Source organism: Lynx rufus, unplaced genomic scaffold, assembly GCF_022079265.1.
Source record: "Lynx rufus isolate CCGP_SWC_20201006 ecotype Redwood Valley unplaced genomic scaffold, mLynRuf1.p SCAF_5, whole genome shotgun sequence".
In the NCBI taxonomy this organism is placed as follows: domain Eukaryota; kingdom Metazoa; phylum Chordata; class Mammalia; order Carnivora; family Felidae; genus Lynx; species Lynx rufus.
Genome location: NW_025814867.1, coordinates 149740526 through 149758172, shown reverse-complemented (window position 1 = coordinate 149758172; position 17647 = coordinate 149740526). Strand labels below are relative to the sequence as shown.

Below are 17647 nucleotides of genomic sequence, written 5' to 3'. Positions count from 1 at the left end.
AAGGCTGTTTTTAAGTAATGTCTATACCAAACGTGGGGTTCCAACTACCAACCTTGAGATCAAGAGTCCCATGCTCTAACGACTGAGCCTCCTAGGCGCCCCACAGGAAACCTCTTTCCAAATAGAAACCTTACCTCATGGGGCGTCTTGGTGGCTCAGTCAGTTGAGCGTCCAACTCTTGATTTTGGCTCAGGTATTCGTCTCATGACTTGTGAGATCGTGCTGTGCCTCAGAATCTGTGATGATAGTAAGGAGCCTGCTTGGGATTCTCTCTCTCCCCCTTCTATCTGCCCTCCCCTGCTCATGTTCTCTCTCCAAATAAATAAACTTAAAGGAAAAAAACAAAACCGTGCCTTTGCTTTGCAGGGCCTATCAGTTCTCATTTCTGTCAGCCTAAAAACCCCTGGTGAAGACTGAAAAATAATCATGAGAGGAGGGAGTCTGAATAATCTGGATGCTTCTGTGAGGGGTGGGAGGTGGTGGGCATTCACAGAGGCCCCTAGGGAGCCAGGCTGGGTGTGTGGCAGTAAGAAGCTCCCCTCAGGGCCCTGGATGTGTCAGGTCCCAGTCCGGGGACGCTTATGGAGGGCAATTTGCACCGCCCTTGTTTTCAGCCTGTTCACCTGTATTAGTTCCTTTACCCTTCATGGAAATCCTAAGACTTCCCCCGAATTGTACACTTGAGGAGATTGACATACAGCAACATTCAGGATTTTGCTCAAGGTCAACCCGTAGGTGGCAGAGCCAGGATCTTTTCGTTTCCAGATGTTTGTTTTGAAAGCTTTCAAAGAGAGAAGTGGAAAGAATAGGACTGTGGACACCCATGTATCCTCCAAACTAGCCTCAGTAGTGATGAGTATGTTACTATCCTTCACCTTCTGTAGAGATTTTGCTGGACTGTGTTAATGTTACAGACTTGACCGTTTCTCCTTACACGAATAGCACATTCACCTTGAGATTTGACAGTAATTCTTTCATATCCATTGATACCAATCCTCATTCATTTTTCCTCCTTGTCTCAGGTTGTCTTATGGATGCATCTCTAGTGCCCACTCCCATTTCACACCTTGCAATTGTGTTTTTTTTTCCCCAATGAGTTTGCTATTTAAAGAGACCACAACGATGTCTATTTTGTAGTAGAGGCTGATAAAGTATGCTAGTTAGGGAAATCTAGCCCTATTCATGGGTTTATATATTGTCTCTGATGACTTTCAAGCTACAAAAGCAGATTTGATTAGAGACCACTGGCTTGCAAAGGCAAAAATATTCATTATGTGGCTCTTTCACTAATGTTTACCAACACCTGAGTTAAACTGTCCCTTCTCTTGACCTAACTTAGGGTCTGTTAGACTTTGGGGCTGGTTGGCAAGAAACAATCTGCACACATGGACATTTACTTATAATTGTTTATTCATCTATGATATTCATTCATTGTTGGTTGGCATTAATTCCACTTTTTCTTCTCATATATCACAGAAGAAATCACAAAAGACTTCCCAGAATTAGTAGCCAATTCAATTTAAGTACTCAATATGGACAGTGATTCTTCCTCCTCCTCCTTTTCCTCCTCCTTCTTCTTCCACTTCTTCTGATATGAACATTGTTAACAGTGTAGTCCTTTTGTTCTATCCTGGAAGTATCATAATGGGACCCATGGAGGGAACTGAGAGGGGGGTCCCCATTGTTCAACTTTCTTCTCCATTACAAACTCTCCGTGAGGCCCCTTATCATCTGAGGGCAAAAGGGCCAAGTAGATGGGGGTCTCTGCTCCTTCTTCTGGGCTTTTAAGGGCTGTAGGTCCACCCATGTCTGTTCTCACCCACCTAGGGCAGCAGGCATTCAGAAGGATCCTGTCTCCCCTCCTCTGCTCACTCAGTTTCCTGGCATGGATTCTGGACAGGACAGTGATACCCATCTTTGACACTCCATATGTGAGTACTTTCATATCAGGGCAGCCTTCCTTCCTGTGTACCCCGCTCTTTGTGTCTTCCACAAACTTGTTCATGAGCCCCACCAGCTCCTCCTCTGTGATAGTCTCACTTCTGAACTTCTGCTGAAGTTCTGAGCTGCAGTTGTTAAGAACTATGAAGCTCGTTATGCTAGACACAGTGACCACTCTGCCTAAAATACAACACAAATGGTCATGTAGAATCTCATGTGTAAGAATGATGAATACCAAAATCCCTTAGATTTGCCCATTTGGGAGACAGTTACCAGTTTGCTAGGAGTGTGAATGTAGTCTTCCTATATAAATGAAGGACAAAATCCAATATTGAACCTTGCAAGACTCATAATGTCTCAGAGGACGGCAGAGAAATGATCTAATGGGGTGTGCAGTGCCCAGATGTCCCATAAAGAAAAGAAAGTGACTTATACAGGAACGTGCTATCAGAAGGTAAGTCGGTGCTCACTGCAATCATGAGTAGAGAGCCACTTTTCTTCACAGATCCCCTTTGGAACCATCTTAACATCTTATGGTCCCATGGGCAGTGCTCTATGAACAAGTGCCTATTAACCAACAAACAACTGATCATTTTAGTGATGACCTTTTGAAGAAGAACAGACTGCATGTGTTTTGTGGACTGTCCCTCTGATATAACCAGGTAAAAACAAATCACCTCAGTGGGCTAAGGTGTGTGGTATTTTCTCTATGTTGGAATTTCATCAACTTGGGAGCAGTGAGAAAACACCAGGCAATATAGTTATGGGAAGGGGCATTGGAACAGTCACGTGTTAAAAAGATAGTATAAAAAGAAATGCTACAACATGGATGAATCTTGGTAACATTACCCAAAAGAAAGTGGCCAGTCACAAAAGACTACTCATTATGTGATTCTCTATATATGGGATGTCCAGAGAAGTAGATGATCAGACAGATAATAGATTAGAGGTGCTTCAGGCAGTGGGATTGTGGGAAAAGAGGGCTGGTGCTAAGGGCACAGGTTCTCCTTGGGGTGATGACAGTATGCTAATCTTAAAGCAGTGATTGTTCCACAAGTCTGTCCATATACTAAATTCCACTGAACTGCATACCTGAAACGGGTAAAGTGTATGATATGTGAATTGTATCTCAGTAAAGTGGTTAAAAGTGTAAAGCAATCTCACAGTTCTAATTCTTTTTCAAAAATATAGTTATTATTCATAAAAGTGAACTTGCATTGACATGTATAAATAGTTTACTATTTTTCCATCTACATGAGTATCTTTAGCCTAATAGACAAATTATGAGAATTTACGAACAATAAGAGCTTCAATAAATTAGGAAACTATCCCTATTTTATGTAAATATCTGGGAAAGACAGTCATGGTCACTTAACTCTGAGCTCCATCCCACTAAGGAATGTCAGTGCCATACAAATTCAGTGTAAGAGATAATGCATGACCCTGTGATTCTCATTGGTGGTGTTTAGAGATAATTAAAATGAATTGCAGAAACTGTCTTATTAATGTAACAGGTTTCTAAGATGAATACCTTTGAGAAAGGAGTCAGTTACTCCATACTTCCTTCCATCTACAACATACTAAGCTAAGATTAATGGAACTTAGGGGCAGCTGGGTGACTCAGTCAGTTAAATGTCTGACCCTTGATCTTGGTTCAGGTCATGATCTTGTGGTTTGTGAGTTCGAGCCCCGCGTTGGCTCTATGCTGACAGCTCTCTCTCTCTTTCTCTCTCTCTCTCTCTCTCTCTAAAAAATAAATAAACATTAAACAATATTTTTAGAAAAGTTAGATGTTTTAGTAAGCAGCTCTCCGATTTTATTACTTCTCACTAGTTTATTTCATTTTCAAAAATCATTTGCCTCGTTCACAACAAAAGTAACATATATTAACGATTTGAAGTTTCAAAAACAGAAGTGTGTGAAATAAGACAGAAGTAGAGGAACCAACATTGGGCAACTGCTATAGTAGAAAGACTGCTGCATTTACTCCCTAGGGTGTGGAGCCAGTTTCTTAAGTACCTTTAGTATAGATAGTAAATGGAAAACTCTACTAATGTTCTGTAGGCTGTTTGTAATGAAGTGATGACCTCTTTTCTATTCTCTATTTTCTACCTCAGGAAGTCTAGTATCAGCTGTGAAAATGCTTACCTGTAAGTGTGATGGGGAGTAAAAGGTTTTGTAGGTAAATTCCTGGTAGTAGATGCTGCAACCAAACCCTCTTCCTCAGGCCTGTCCCATGCACTGAGCACATCCCCAAGCAGGCAGGGTGGCTGTCAGGGGGCTTCTCCTAGAACTGGGAGAGATGGTAGATGCTTCTGGTCTGACAGCTCAGGACAGGAATCACATGAGAAGGAATGGGAAGCACTTGTGGAGTTTATACAGCAAAGACTCTGGTCCAAACATTTTTGTCGTCAGCGTGGACTCATGGCTTTCAGGTGTCATTTCAGAATGCACGCAGCGTATATACTAAGAAGTGTATGGACCATCCCAGCGTCCTTGTGCTAAGGGTGTGTGAGTTCATGTCAGTGTGTGATATGTATGTGAATGGGAGTGTGCGTGAGACAGAGACTGTATGTGTGACTATAAGTATGTGACACTGTGTGTGAGGTAGTGTGACAGTTGCCCTTCACAGTCACTATGAAAAGCACATTACCCAGGTAAGAAAGGACTCTTGTGCTGGTGGGGCCGGGGTGTGTGTTGGGCTTACAGTTTATCCAGACCATTACTCTGTATGTGACCAGGGATCTATTGTTAGGAAATCTCTCACTATCTCCTACTCTCCAAACCTCACTGTCCTCAAGCAGAGCCACAGTGATCTACACAATGCAGGGTATTTTAGATATCATCTCTTTGGGGGTCACAAATTTCAAGTGCATTACTTGATTCTCAAGGCTATTCAGAGTCTGTAAGTTCAAGCTGGTTCTTGTGACCTTTGATGATTTCACATTCATCACATTCCCTGGAAGATTCATGTTTTCTGATATCAAGAGGACCAGTTGTTAAGTCTCTGGACTGATAGGGGGTTTTCACAAAACACCTCAGGGTTTTAAATGTGCCTCCTGTGGTTTTCCCTGAGGTACCTGGGGCCCTGAGACGAGGAAGACATAGGCCCAATCAAGCAGAGTCCTTATTTTGTTTCTCTAAACTTACCAGGTAAGGCTTCATTTGGAGAGGGGGATCAAGTAAAAATGATTTGAGGACCTTGAGTAGTGGGAAGAACCACTAGTTTGGATGTCCCATGACCTCAGTCTGCAACCAGCTGTGCTCGTGACCTTGAGATTCATTATTCCTCCATGTTATTAATGGGCACCATATATAAGATGCCCAGTACATCACATCTAGAATGCCCAGCCACCTATCCTTTCTAGAACCAATATGTCAGAGGGTGTGTGTGAGTGAGTTACGTTTACCATTGTAATTTTCCAAGCAAATTCCTCTAGTGGTGTTTCAGACTAAGGATATTGCAAAGCAGTACCTTTTCAAATGAAGGTTGAGAACACCTTTTTTAAGGTTTCCTTGATAAGTGCAGCGTTAACAAGACTGTATTTCCACCTAGTACTTTAAGCTAATATCTGATGAACAACAATGTTCAGATTTCCAGTTTGCTCAATTCCTTAGAGATGTTTATATCTTAGTATCTTTGTGAAATAAAACCATAGATAAAGACAATAAAGAGGAACAACAGCTTACCCTCTTAAAGACAGTATCCTTCTCATTCAGGAATAGGAATTTGCGGGGAAGGGGAGGGAAATGATATAGAATGTGGGAAAGGGTTTACATGACCTTGATACTGATTGCCTGGTTAAGACTGGTGGTGGGCAGCTGGGTGTTGTAGACTCTTAGTATTTTGTTTTTGTGGCTAAATTATTTCAGTAAAACTCTTTTTGAAGAAAGGATTAAAAAGTAAGAAGAATGAACATATACTATTGTGACCTTAGGTTCACGATTCTGTCTTTTGGTTTGTCCTTTCATGCCAAAAACCAAAGCAGACATTGGAAGCAGACATTGGATTTTTGAATAGGTTCTGAACTAGAGAGATCTGGTGGACGTCATTCAAGATTGTTCTTTCTGTCCTGGTTTCCAAAGTAGGTGGGAGGTGGGAAAGTATTTGCTTTTGGTTATGCTAGCTAGGATTTCTCCCAGATAGTCTTGCTAAAGGGTGTAAAGTTATGGTAACATGAACTGCTGTGGCTGCCATCCCCCCAAACAATGGAAGAACTCTCCTGTTTTCAAAGTCAAGAAAACCCTGCTCTTACACTGAGAGTATAGCTTGCATTTCTAGGTCCCTGAGTCTAATTTTTCTGAGTCAGGATCAACTGTTTGATTAGAGCCTGCCTCAGCAAATGCAGGAGAACACTCATTTCTCATTCTGGTCCACGACCAAATACACAGCAGGCACCCACACTGTTCTGTAGGTGAGAAAACAATCGGCCAGAAGTGAGTTTTGCCTTCTAAGGGATACGTGTAGGAAGTGTGATGCTGGCACAAGGAACTCGTCCCACATCAACCTTATGGTGAGTAAAGGGGTCAGGGGACATTTGAGAGCCGCCCTTTGGGTGCCCGTGAAACCAGTGGTAGAAGGAGAAGTAGTAGAAATTTCCAGGAATGAAGAGGCAGTGGGGGCAGAACTGAGAGTAAACTGTATACGCGTGTGCTCACTCAGGCCAGACACCCTAATCTTTCTAAAAGTGTCACCTCACTTACTCAGTGTACTAAACGAGTGGTGGTTCTCCCATCATATTAACGTGGAGGTAAATATTAAAGTGGTTTACAACCAGGGAATTATAGCAGTTTGTTTTGTGCAAACATTGAACAAGGTGAGGGGAACTGATGGGCCTGGACTTTGGCAGGTCTGACGACAGAGATCCCTAGAAGCTACGCTCAGGATTGGGCTTTGGTCCTGGACTTTTGGGAGTAAATGAGCACCCAGAAAGTACAGGGAATAACCAGAAAGGAAAAGACTGAAGAAGTAGCGTCTCTTTGGAAGGTTACAATTGTCCAGAAATGACAGCTGAGTCTTTGTTGGAGAGTTGGGATGGAGAAGGTTGGGGGCAAATCCATAGGGCAACTGTTAGGACCTGGTCAGTGATAATCAGGAGGTGGGCATGGTGACCTCATTTGTCATGGAGGGTGGATGGTGGGGTCTGTGACCAGGATTATATTGGGAAAGCACAAGTGTTATCTAGATGTGTGTTAGAGTTTTAGGTAGAGGTGTGGGGCGGGGGGAGGTTGGAGGGCTGGGATTTGAGGAGGGAAAGGAGGACATCCTGAGGAGAGGGAGAAGCAGGAAGAGAACTATGTGTGTCTGGAACTCTGGCAATGTTCTAGGCAGGTGACAGAGTTTAGGGGGCCCTAACAAGTTTGGATAGGGAAGAGTCCACTAGCCTGAATAAGATCGCTCAGAGGGGGGGAGAGGGAGAAGGAAGGGTCCAGGAAGAAATCCCCAGGGAAGTGCACCTGTGAGGACACAGAGCCAGAAAAAGGCCTCTGGGAGGAGAGTTTGGAATGAAGATATAAAGGAGAAGAAGAAGCCAGTTGTGAAAGGCCAGTGGGACAGAGGGCACTGCTGAGTGCTGGACACGTGTGTACAGAGTCCTGAGGGGAAGGGCACCTGTCCAGGTGGGGACACAGCAGGGAGGCCGGTGTGGCTGAGCAGGGAGAGGGAGCAGGGCCCGTAGATGAGGTCAGAGAGGCAGGGCCAGATCATTCCAGAAACAGTACTGCTGTAAGTCATCACACCTACCTTGGGGTCTCATTAGAGGCAGCAGTTCTGTGCACATGTCTCAGGAACCAAAGAAGTTTGTTTTCATCATCACTTCTGCTTGAATATGTAAGGGGGTGGGGTCATTAGCTGGTATGGGAGAAAGAGAGTAGGTTAGTAGGTAGTAGCCTTCTAAGAAGATTCCATGCAGTGACAGTAACATTTTTGTTGTATGTGCAATCTGGTCAATTTTCAAGTGTGTAGGTTAGTGTACACTTTGTTCCAAAGGGAATTATCTCACCCAGTGATGCTATTTAGCTTTGTAATTTGGCACCATTGCAAGAAGCTAAGGTAAGGGTGCACAAGGCATCTCGCATATGACCCTGTGGGATTTGTTGTGTTATTTCAAAATCAGTCAAAATTCATGGAGGGGCACTTGTGGCCTTAGTCGGTTCAGCGTCTGACTTTGCTCAGATTATGATATTGCAGTTTGAGTTCAAGCCCCACATTGGGCTCTGTGCTGACAGTGTGGAGCCTACTTGGGACTCTCTCTCTCCCTCTCTCTCTTCCCCTCCCTGCTCTCTCTCTCTCTCAAAATATACAAATAAACAAACAAAAGACTCATGGAGATTCTCAAAGAGAGAAACATGCAAAAAACCCAGGTGAAGTCCCTGAGAGTCTGATCTATGGCAATGCCAAGGTCCTTTGGCTGAAAAAGCTTGCAGTTCCTGGAGGGTCCTCTCTCCCTCTGCCTCCAGTCTTCTTCTTCCCTAGGGTGGGTGTTCTTGATCCCCTCGGAGCTATGGCCCCACAGCAGCGGTTCAGACACCAGCTCCAGACTCACCCTGGCTGGTCCCCTAAGGGAGGTCTCCTGGCCTTCCCATGTCCTTACTAGCAAGGGCAATGCCCGCGTTGTTCACCAGCACATCCAGGCCTCCGTACTCCTTGCGCAGAAGTCACGCAGGGCGCGGATGCTCTGCAGGTAGTCAACGTCCAGCAGGTGGAAGCGCGGACTCAGGCCCTTGCCCTGGAGCTGCTGCACGGCCGCCCGTCCCCGCGCCTCGTCCCGTGCCGTGAGCACCACGTCCCTGGAGAGCTGCCGGCACAGGTCGCGTGCGATGGCGAGGCCAATGCCCTTGTTCCCAGTCACCAGTGGCACGTGGGATGTGTGACGGCATGACTGTGTGGAGTGCTAGGGAGGCCCTGTGTGTGGGGCGGATGGTGTTGTGGGCCAGAGAGCCAGTGGTGCGGAGGCCTGGACCCAGAACTGTGTGCTGGGATTCAGTGCTGTGACTCCTAGAACACTAGGCCCCGCCTTCATCCTTTCAAGAAAGTTACAGCGAAGGTACCAGAAGGCTCTCTATACCAAATCTGTCTCCCCTGGGGCTGCACTGTGTCCTCTTAGGATCCCTCCTCTAGGCCCAGCATTGGTTCTGGTTGGAATGCTGTGCTCCCCAAAATAAAGGTGGTTGGTCATGGATTTATACGGGGTTGAGATTCATGGTAGGTGAACTAAAATTATTTTGGGAAAACCCCAGCAGAAAAAAAGGAGCACAGATATTGTCTTGAGCATGTATCCTTCTTCCTCTGCAGAATGGATAAGGTTGCTTTCTTTCCAAAATCCAGTTTAGTTGCTTACACAGAACTGCCTTTGGGGACAAGATCCCCGTGCTTTTTAAAGAGAAATTCAAGAGGGAGAAGTAGAGAATTAGGTCTTGTCCTAACTTTTGGGCTTCTCCCTCAGTGTGACTGCCAGTGGGCCCTGAGAGGGAGGGAATGTTTATGAAGGTCACTGAGGGCTGACGCATTGCTTAGAATGTTTAATGGTTATATAATCCCATTTGCCTAAATTGCCTATTTTTTATGTTCTTCCAAGGTCACAGTAAATAAATGTTATATATATGGTGTTATTTTTATGGTATCAAAAAAAAAGATGTTTGTGATGGATTGCCAAAGTAGCAATTGAGATTCTATTGTGCTGCTCTACACATGGAGTTTCCTCATGGTCAGGTTAGAAATACAAGCTCACAGGGAGGAAATTATTCACTCCTTTGAAGTGAAAAACTTTTAAAATACGGACCCTACCCTTGCTTTCTGGGTCTGTCACCTTTCATTTGGGTAAGCCTGAAAATCCCTGGTGAAGAGTGAAAAGTAAGAGACTCTTAAAATCTGAGAACAAACTGAGGGTTGATGGGGAGGTGGGAGGGCGGGGAGGGTGGGTGATGGGCATTGAGGAGGGCACCTGTTGGGATGAGCACTGGGTGTTGTATGGAAACCAATTTGACAATAAATTTCATATATATATAAAAAAAGAAATGTAATCAGTAAGTAGAAGCATCTTTAGAACAGGGATGTTCCTGTGAAGGGAGGCAGGTGGTGGGTGTTCACTCAGGCCCACAGGAGCCAGGCTTGGTTTGGGCAGGAAGAATCTTCTGTCACTTTGGTGTCCTGGGGCTAGTCACTTGGGAGTCATGATCTACACCCAATCTATACTCAGTTCCTCCCCTTGTGTCAGATCGCCGTATGGATGTATCTTGTGTTCTCACTCCTATTTCACACGTGGCAATTGTTTTTCCCAAGGAATCCGGTATTTTAAGAGATCATAGCAGATGTGTTGTCCAGGTTATACCAGAGGCTGGTGAAAAATGCTCCCTGGCACATCCAACCATGCTCATTGGCTTATGCGTTGGCTCTGGGTTCTTTCAGCTACAACAGCAGATCCGAGTAGATCCTATAGGGACTGTGTGGCCTGCAAAGCTAAAAGTATTACTATCTGTCTCTTTCTATAATGTTTGCTTACTCTTGAACTAGACTGTAACTTCTCCTCATCTACTTAGGTGTATTAGATTTTTCTGCTGGTTTAGCATATACAGTCTGTACAAACAGGCATTTATAAAGAACCATTTATTCATTTCTGGTGTTATTTCACTGATTTCATTTTTCTCTGCCTTTTCACAGCTAAAATAAAAAATCTTTCACAGAATTAGCAGACTACTCAAATACAAGTAGGGATATTTTACACTTTGTTTTGTTTTGGATAGGGATAGTATTGACAGGGAAAGAGTTCTTTTGGGCAAGGGAGGGGGTTTCACAGACGGCCCCATAGATGGAACCATGAATTCGGTTCACCATTGTTCAACTTTCTTCTCCATAACAAACTCCCCGTGAGGTCCCTCAGCATCTGAGGGCAAAAGGGCCAAGTAGACGGGGGTCTCTGCTCCTTCTTCTGGGCTTTTAGTGGCTCTAGGTCCGGCCATGTCTGTTCTCACCCACCCAGGGCAGCAGGCATTCAGGAGGATCTTGTCCCCTCTCCTCTGCTCACTCAGTTTCCTGGCATGGATTCTGGACAGGACCGTGACACCAATTTTTGTCACTCCATATGCAGTATCAGGCCAGCCCTCCTTCCTGTGCACCCCGTTCTTTGTGTCTTCCACGAACTTGTTCATGAGCTCCACCAGCTCCTCCTCTGTGATGGTTTCACTTCTGAACTTCTGCTGCAGTCCTGGGCTGCAGTTTTTAAGCGATCTGAGGCTCACTATGCTAGACACATTGACCACTCTGCCTAAAATACAACACAAAATGTTATGGAGAAGGGCAAAGAAAGATGAATTCCAGTTTCTCTAAGATTTGGTACTAGAAAATTTCCACTGAAGTATCATGAGTTTGCTGTGAGCATTAATGAAGACTGCCTGCATGAGTCAAGGACAGGACGGTCCTAAACTTGTTATACCCATAATGTCTCCAATGATGCCTGAGAAATGCTCTGGTGAGGAGGGCGCCGAGCAGATGCTCCACAGGAAATCGGAAATGGCTCCTATAAGAACATGCTCACAAGGATGAATGTAGGCCTGAGAACCTGAGTGACATCTCTGTGGCAGATTTGCTCATGTGATATGGACCGAACCAACTGTGAGTGACCAAGTGGGACTCTAGCAATGTGCCAGCATCTCTTGATTCTTATTTTTCTGTTAGATGTGCTACTGCACTGTGACGTGGTGTCACATTGGACTTCTTAGTAATATTCAACTACCATTTATAAACGAATCATATGATGCTATGGAGAGTGATGAGCAAATGTACCGGAAGACTGAGTGACCGTCTGCTCAGGATGTAATACTGATGGAAAATGACAAGCCTGATGAAAAACTGGATTTACTTGACTGTCAGCTAATTTCTATACTGTTAAATTAATTAAACAAGGAGGCCATTACTTTGCAGTGGCTCTAATACCTGGTGGCATATGTAGCAAACCAAAATCAATGCCTGTAAATGCCTCAAACTTACAAAACTGAAACCTAAGGACGACCGATCACAAACAACCAACTAAGCTTGAAGTTACATTCAATCAATAATTTTCTTCCTTCAATTCTGGGTTTTTCTGTATAATAGTCCTTCCCTGAGCACCTGTCGATGGAGCATTGCTAACTACTTCTGGTTTTGTGCTTCCTGATCCAAATACAGTTGAACCTTGACAACCCAGGGATTAGGAATTGCTGAATCCCCATGCAGTAGAAAAATGTACATTAACTTTTTTTTTTTTTTAATTTTTTTTTTCAACGTTTTTATTTATTTTTGGGACAGAGAGAGACAGAGCATGAACGGGGGAGGGGCAGAGAGAGAGGGAGACACAGAATCGGAAACAGGCTCCAGGCTCTGAGCCATCAGCCCAGAGCCTGACGCGGGGCTCGAACCCACGGACCGCGAGATCGTGACCTGGCTGAAGTCGGACGCCCAACCGACTGCGCCACCCAGGCGCCCCTAGAAAAATGTACATTAACTTTTGATTTCCCCAAAAGTTTACTGATAGTTTGATTTTGACTGAAGGCGTATCCATGACACAAATAGTCGATTAACATACATGATTTATTCTTACAATAAAGTAAGGTATAGAACAGGTTAAGAAAATCGTAAATAAAAGAACATATATTTATAGTACTGTACGTATGCTTATTGAAAAAAATGTGCATATAGGCAGCCTGAGCAGGCCTGGACAGAGGCAGTGGTGTGGGGGCCTCTCCAGGTGACAGCAGGCCTGAGGGACAGTAGAGCTGCCTCATCTGCCTGGAGATATACCACTGGCCTGTGGCCATCTGTGGCACATGTGAGTGTGCAGGCCTTCTGGAGGCGATGGGGAGGGATCTGCACCTGGCCTGGGCAGGGCGTCCTGAGGAGAAAGAGAGGCAGGAGGAGAACTATGTGTGTCTGGGGCTCTGGGAATGTTCTAGGCAGGTGACAGAGTTTAGGGGGCCCTAACAAGTTTGGATAGGGAAGAGTCCACTAGCCTGAATAAGATCACTCAGAGGGAGGGAGAGGGAGAAGGAAGGGTCCAGGAAGAAATCCCCAGGGAAGTGCACCTGTGAGGACACAGAGCCAGAAAAAGGCCTCTGGGAGGAGAGTTTGGAATGAAGATATAAAGGAGAAGAAGAAGCCAGTTGTGAAAGGCCAGTGGGACAGAGGGCACTGCTGAGTGCTGGACACGTGTGTAGAGTCCTGAGTGGAAGGGCACCTGTCCAGGTGGGGACAGAGCAGGGAGGCCGGTGTGGCTGAGCAGGGAGAGGGAGCAGGGCCCATAGATGAAGTCATAGAGGCAGCGGCAAGATCATTCCAGAAACACCACTGCCTGGGTCCCTTGTCACACCTACCTTGGGGTTTCATTAGAGGCAGCAGTTCTGTGCACACGTCTCGGGTACCAAAGAAGTTTGTTTTCATCGTCACTTCTGCTTGAATATGAAACGGTGTCGGATCATTAGCTTTCAGGGAGAAAGAGATTAGCGTTAATAGCAGCCATGTGGTAAAATTCCACAGAACGGCATATGAAGGAAAAGTGCATGTGAAATGTGGTGAATTTTTTGTAAAACTGGCCTCTAGTTCATAGTATTGTGCCAATGACAATGTCCTCATTTGATAAGGTTGTAGAATGTTGTAAGATGGCACCATCTTGGGGAGGGTGGGTGAAGGGGGCACACACGGGATCTGTGTTCACCAATTTGTGCCATTTTCTTGTTTATTTCAAAATGCATTAAAAATCCACCCAACTGCCCTAAAGTCCAATCCCAGAGAAACCCTGTGACAACCTGGAAAGAATCCGAGGAGTCTCAGGAAACACAAAGGTCACTCTGAATGAAAAGCGCTGTGATTCCCCTGGGACTTGGCTCCAGCCCCACCCCTCTCCCCCACCCCTCCTTCAGCCTTACGGAGCCATTTTGGACGCCACGGGCGCTGAGAGCCCCACCGCAGCGATTTCCCCAACAGATGCAGCCCACCCTGGCTGGAGGTGCTCCGTGGTGTCCACCTCCCCTGCGTGCCCCCATCCCCTTACTCTTGAAGGCGATGCCCGCGTTGTTGACCAGCACGTCCAGGCCCCCGTACTCCTTGCGCAGGAAGTCGCGCAGGGCGCGGATGCTCTGCAGGTCGTCGATGTCCAGCAGGTGGAAGCGGGGGCTCAGTCCTTCGGCCCGGAGCCGCTGCACTGCCGCCTGTCCCCGCGCCTCGTCCCGCGCCGTGAGCACCACGTCCCCCGAAAACTGCCGGCACAGGTCGCGCACGATGGCGAAGCCGATGCCCTTGTTGGCCCCGGTGACCAGAGCCACGCGGGTGTGTGACGACATGGTTGCGCGTGGGGTGCACGAAGTACTTGCGCGGGGAGCGGACCTTCAGAAGGCGTTCGCGGCGCTCGGTGCCTCTGGAGTTTATGCACAAAGTTCGGCGCGCCTGCGCAAGGTTAGAGGGCGCTAGGGGCGCGCGGGCGGGACGCACCTCCCCCTTAGGGCGTGGCTTCCCCGGAACCTCCCAGGGGTGGTAGAGAATGGGAAGGGCCGGAGGGTGGCAGAGGCTGGTTAGGTAGCTGCCCGCTTGGCGGCGGAGAGAAGCATTCTATTTGGCCATGTCCCTCACTGAGTCTAAACTGAGCCTGTATCCCTGGTTCTCCAAGGGTTTTTCTTTGTATCCTCTCAACTATTCAACCATTGACTTGTGTAATTCAACAAATAGGGCATTTGTAGGGACTTTTTTGTTTGTTTTTCCGGGTGAGGAAAAAAAATCTCTTGAAGTGTTTGGAACTATAGTTGTGGAATAAGCTAGGAGATCAAGTGTGTGTTGTTTTCTTCCCTAAGTATGTGAAAGCAAATCTACCGGTTTGTCCTTGGTTGGTTTTCACATTAGAGTGGGGAACAGTCACTAAATCGTTACAGGGTTACCTCCCTCGACACTTGCAGGGTCATCAGGTTACTTGTATGCAGGTTCTGCAGTGTACAGGTGGAAGGAGGGGTTTGAAGCCCTTTCTTACATTCAAAATAACTTGTCAGGGTGCATCTTATTTTCCCCATTTTATTTATTATTATTTTTTAATGTTTATTAATTTTTGAGAGAGAGAGGGAGTGAGCGGGGGAGCAGCAGAGAGAGAGGGAGACACAGAATCTGAAGCAGGCTCCAGGCTCTGAGCTGTCAGCACAGAGCCTCATGCGGGACTTGAACCTGTGAATCCGGAGATCATGACCTGAGCTGAGGTAGGCCACTTAACCAACTGAGCCACCCAGGCGTCCCTCCCCATTTTAAAGTGAGGAAATGGATCCTAAGAAGTTCATAAATTAGGTCAATGGTGGGAAATGAATTTTCTTTTTTCTTAAAATTTTTTTTTAATGTTTATTTTTTGAGAGAGACAGAGACAGAATGCGAGTGGGTTAGGGGCAGAGAGAGTGGGAGACACAGAAGCAGAAGCAGGCTCCAGGCTCTGAGCTATCAGCACAGAGCTCGACGCGGGGCTCGAACTCACAAACCGTGAGATCGTGACCTGAGGAGAAGTCAGACGCTCAACCGACTGAGCCACCCAGGCGCCCCTCTTATTTCTTATTTACAACAGAGGAAAAGGGGACTATGAAACCAGATCTCATTTCTGCACTGCCTGGTATGATAGCCATGAGTGGCTATTTAAACGTAAATTTAATCAAAATAATACAACTTAAAATTCAGTGCTTAGTTACATTAGCCATATTTCAAGCGCTAGTAGTCACATGTATTAGTGGCCGCTGTTTTGGATAGTGCGGATCTATAGTATCTCCATTACAACAGAAAGTTACAAGCAGTGCTTTAGATAGTTTCCAATTATGTTGCAATTCAACGTGGGTTTCCAATTAGTTGCAAAAAACAAACAATTTGGGAAACACCTTTGCTTCTTTTTGACCCAAATTTTTGAGATAATTGCAGATTTGCATATAGCAGTAAAAAAAGATACAGAGATTCCTTACGCTCTACACAGTTTTCATCTATGGTAAAATTTTGCAACAATATAGTAGGATATCATAATAAGGATAGTCACATGAAAACAATCCATCAATCATATTCGGATTTCCTCAGTTTTACTTGTACTTATTTGTGTATTTGGATCTATACAATTTTATCACATGCTTAGGTTTGTCTGTCCACCACTAGAGATGTTGAAAACATTTCCATCAGCACAAAGATTCCCATTGTTGCTTTTTTATAGCCAAACATCTCTCTGTTGCCCACCCCCGCCTCCACTCAATTCCTTGGGAAGCAGTAATCTGTTCTTCATTTAAAAATTTTATTGTTTCAAAAATGTTATAGAGATGGAGTTGTGCCGTGTAACCTTTGGGGATTTTTTTTTTTTTTCACTCAAGATAACTAAGTGCTTTGTTTTGGATTTTCTCCTTTATCAAAGTGTATACTTGGTCTGTCACTTGCTGGCCTCCCTCCACACCACTCCCTACTTTCTTCTATACTTGGGGTGAGCCAGTGTGAAAAGGAAGTGGGATGAATTAAATTCACTAAATTAAGCCACAGAGATAGTACATAGTGTGCAGGGAACTTTGGGCATGGTGAGAGGCCTGCTGTTTCAAAAGGCAAAACAAGAGGACCACGAATCATATTTTCTGCCTGATTTGTTTATCCCTTTGGTACTTGTACCAACACAAGACTTGATGGCCAATGACGCAGGATGCTCAAGAAAATGCAATGCATAAAATATCACATGGAAATATGAATTTAGCTTATGATGAAAGTGGTATTAACAATTATGGGGGTAAGAAAGAATTATCCCAAAAATGATTGCATAATGTACACTGATTAATTTCTAACAAGACAAAAAAGTGCTTTCTCACTTTTTAAATGTATAGTTTTATAAATGTAACCATAAAACAAGTGTAAGGAAAAATAACTAAAATTTGTGGGAAAAGGACTTTGTAAGCATAAGAACAGGGGAAGCATTACAAAGGAAAGGACAGATTTAAGTATGGGAAATGTTTTGAAACTTTATTTTTTTGAAAAGCATGCTAATTTAAAGCCAGTGAATTAATTTCTGTTTTGATGATTTTTATCTTTTTTTTCCCTGTCACGTTTGGGTTTTGATCCTGGTTGTGTACTTGGCGAGGTCACCACCACTTTCCATACATAGCACCTTGTCCGACCTCTGAACAACCTGAGAAAGAAAACAAAAGAGTAAAGATGAAGGCCCCAGATCTCTGTTAGTACTGCTGATGTTTAGCATGGAAGATACTCGTTAGTTGTGAGTCAAGTCTGAGATCATCCTGGCTGCTATATGGAGAAAGAATTTTTATCATGTCTTTTAATTTGTGGAATAAATCCACATCTTTACTACCCACTGGTTCAAAGCAGTTGTTCTGTCCTCAAGTACCCAGTTCTATGGTGTCTATTAACATAAAAGGTGTAGGAAAACAGTATTGTTAAATGACAAGTTATGAAGCTCTTAAGTTCTTCCCCTGCCCACGATTATTTACCCTCACAGAACTCTGACACTGACTTTTCTTCTTACATTCTAAGCTTATATAGATGTTCAATAAGCCTTCTTAAAAGGGTGGTGCATGAATTTTAATTCCCAGAATCAAATTGTGACTGAGCTGCTTAGGAGATATGAAAATCTAAGCAATTTACTTAATTTTATCAAAGATAAACAACGCTGGATACTGGTTAAGGTGGTAAGGACAGATTTTAATCAGTAATATACTATTGAAACAGGAAATTGGGTCCAGC

At 44.7% G+C, this 17647-nt stretch overlaps 1 protein-coding gene and 1 pseudogene across 1 annotated transcript; both read right to left on the bottom strand.

The window, feature by feature from the left end:
• Positions 1-1639: 1639 nt before the first annotated feature.
• On the bottom strand, positions 1640-9144 carry LOC124527312 (carbonyl reductase [NADPH] 1-like; annotated as a pseudogene).
• A 1406-nt stretch (positions 9145-10550) lies between these two features.
• Positions 10551-14313, bottom strand: LOC124526450 (carbonyl reductase [NADPH] 1). The gene is made up of 3 exons (XM_047099462.1): positions 13962-14313; positions 13285-13392; positions 10551-11204 (listed from the first exon to the last, which is right to left on the bottom strand). Exons 1-3 carry the CDS (start codon positions 14248-14250, stop codon positions 10768-10770), a joined length of 834 nt encoding a protein of 277 aa, XP_046955418.1. The 5' UTR covers positions 14251-14313; the 3' UTR covers positions 10551-10767.
• Positions 14314-17647: the final 3334 nt, after the last annotated feature.

Excerpts from the sequence above, each read along its gene's own strand:
- LOC124526450 (XM_047099462.1), bottom strand. The coding sequence starts at position 14,250 with ATGTCGTCACACACCCGCGTGGCTCTGGTCACCGGGGCCAACAAGGGC. Across the intron at positions 13,393-13,961 it reads CGCGGGCATCGCCTTCAAGA|CTAATGATCCGACACCGTTT; the intron begins GTAAGGGGATGG and ends TCTCCCTGAAAG. Across the intron at positions 11,205-13,284 it reads GCCTCTAATGAAACCCCAAG|GCAGAGTGGTCAATGTGTCT; the intron begins GTAGGTGTGACA and ends GTTGTATTTTAG.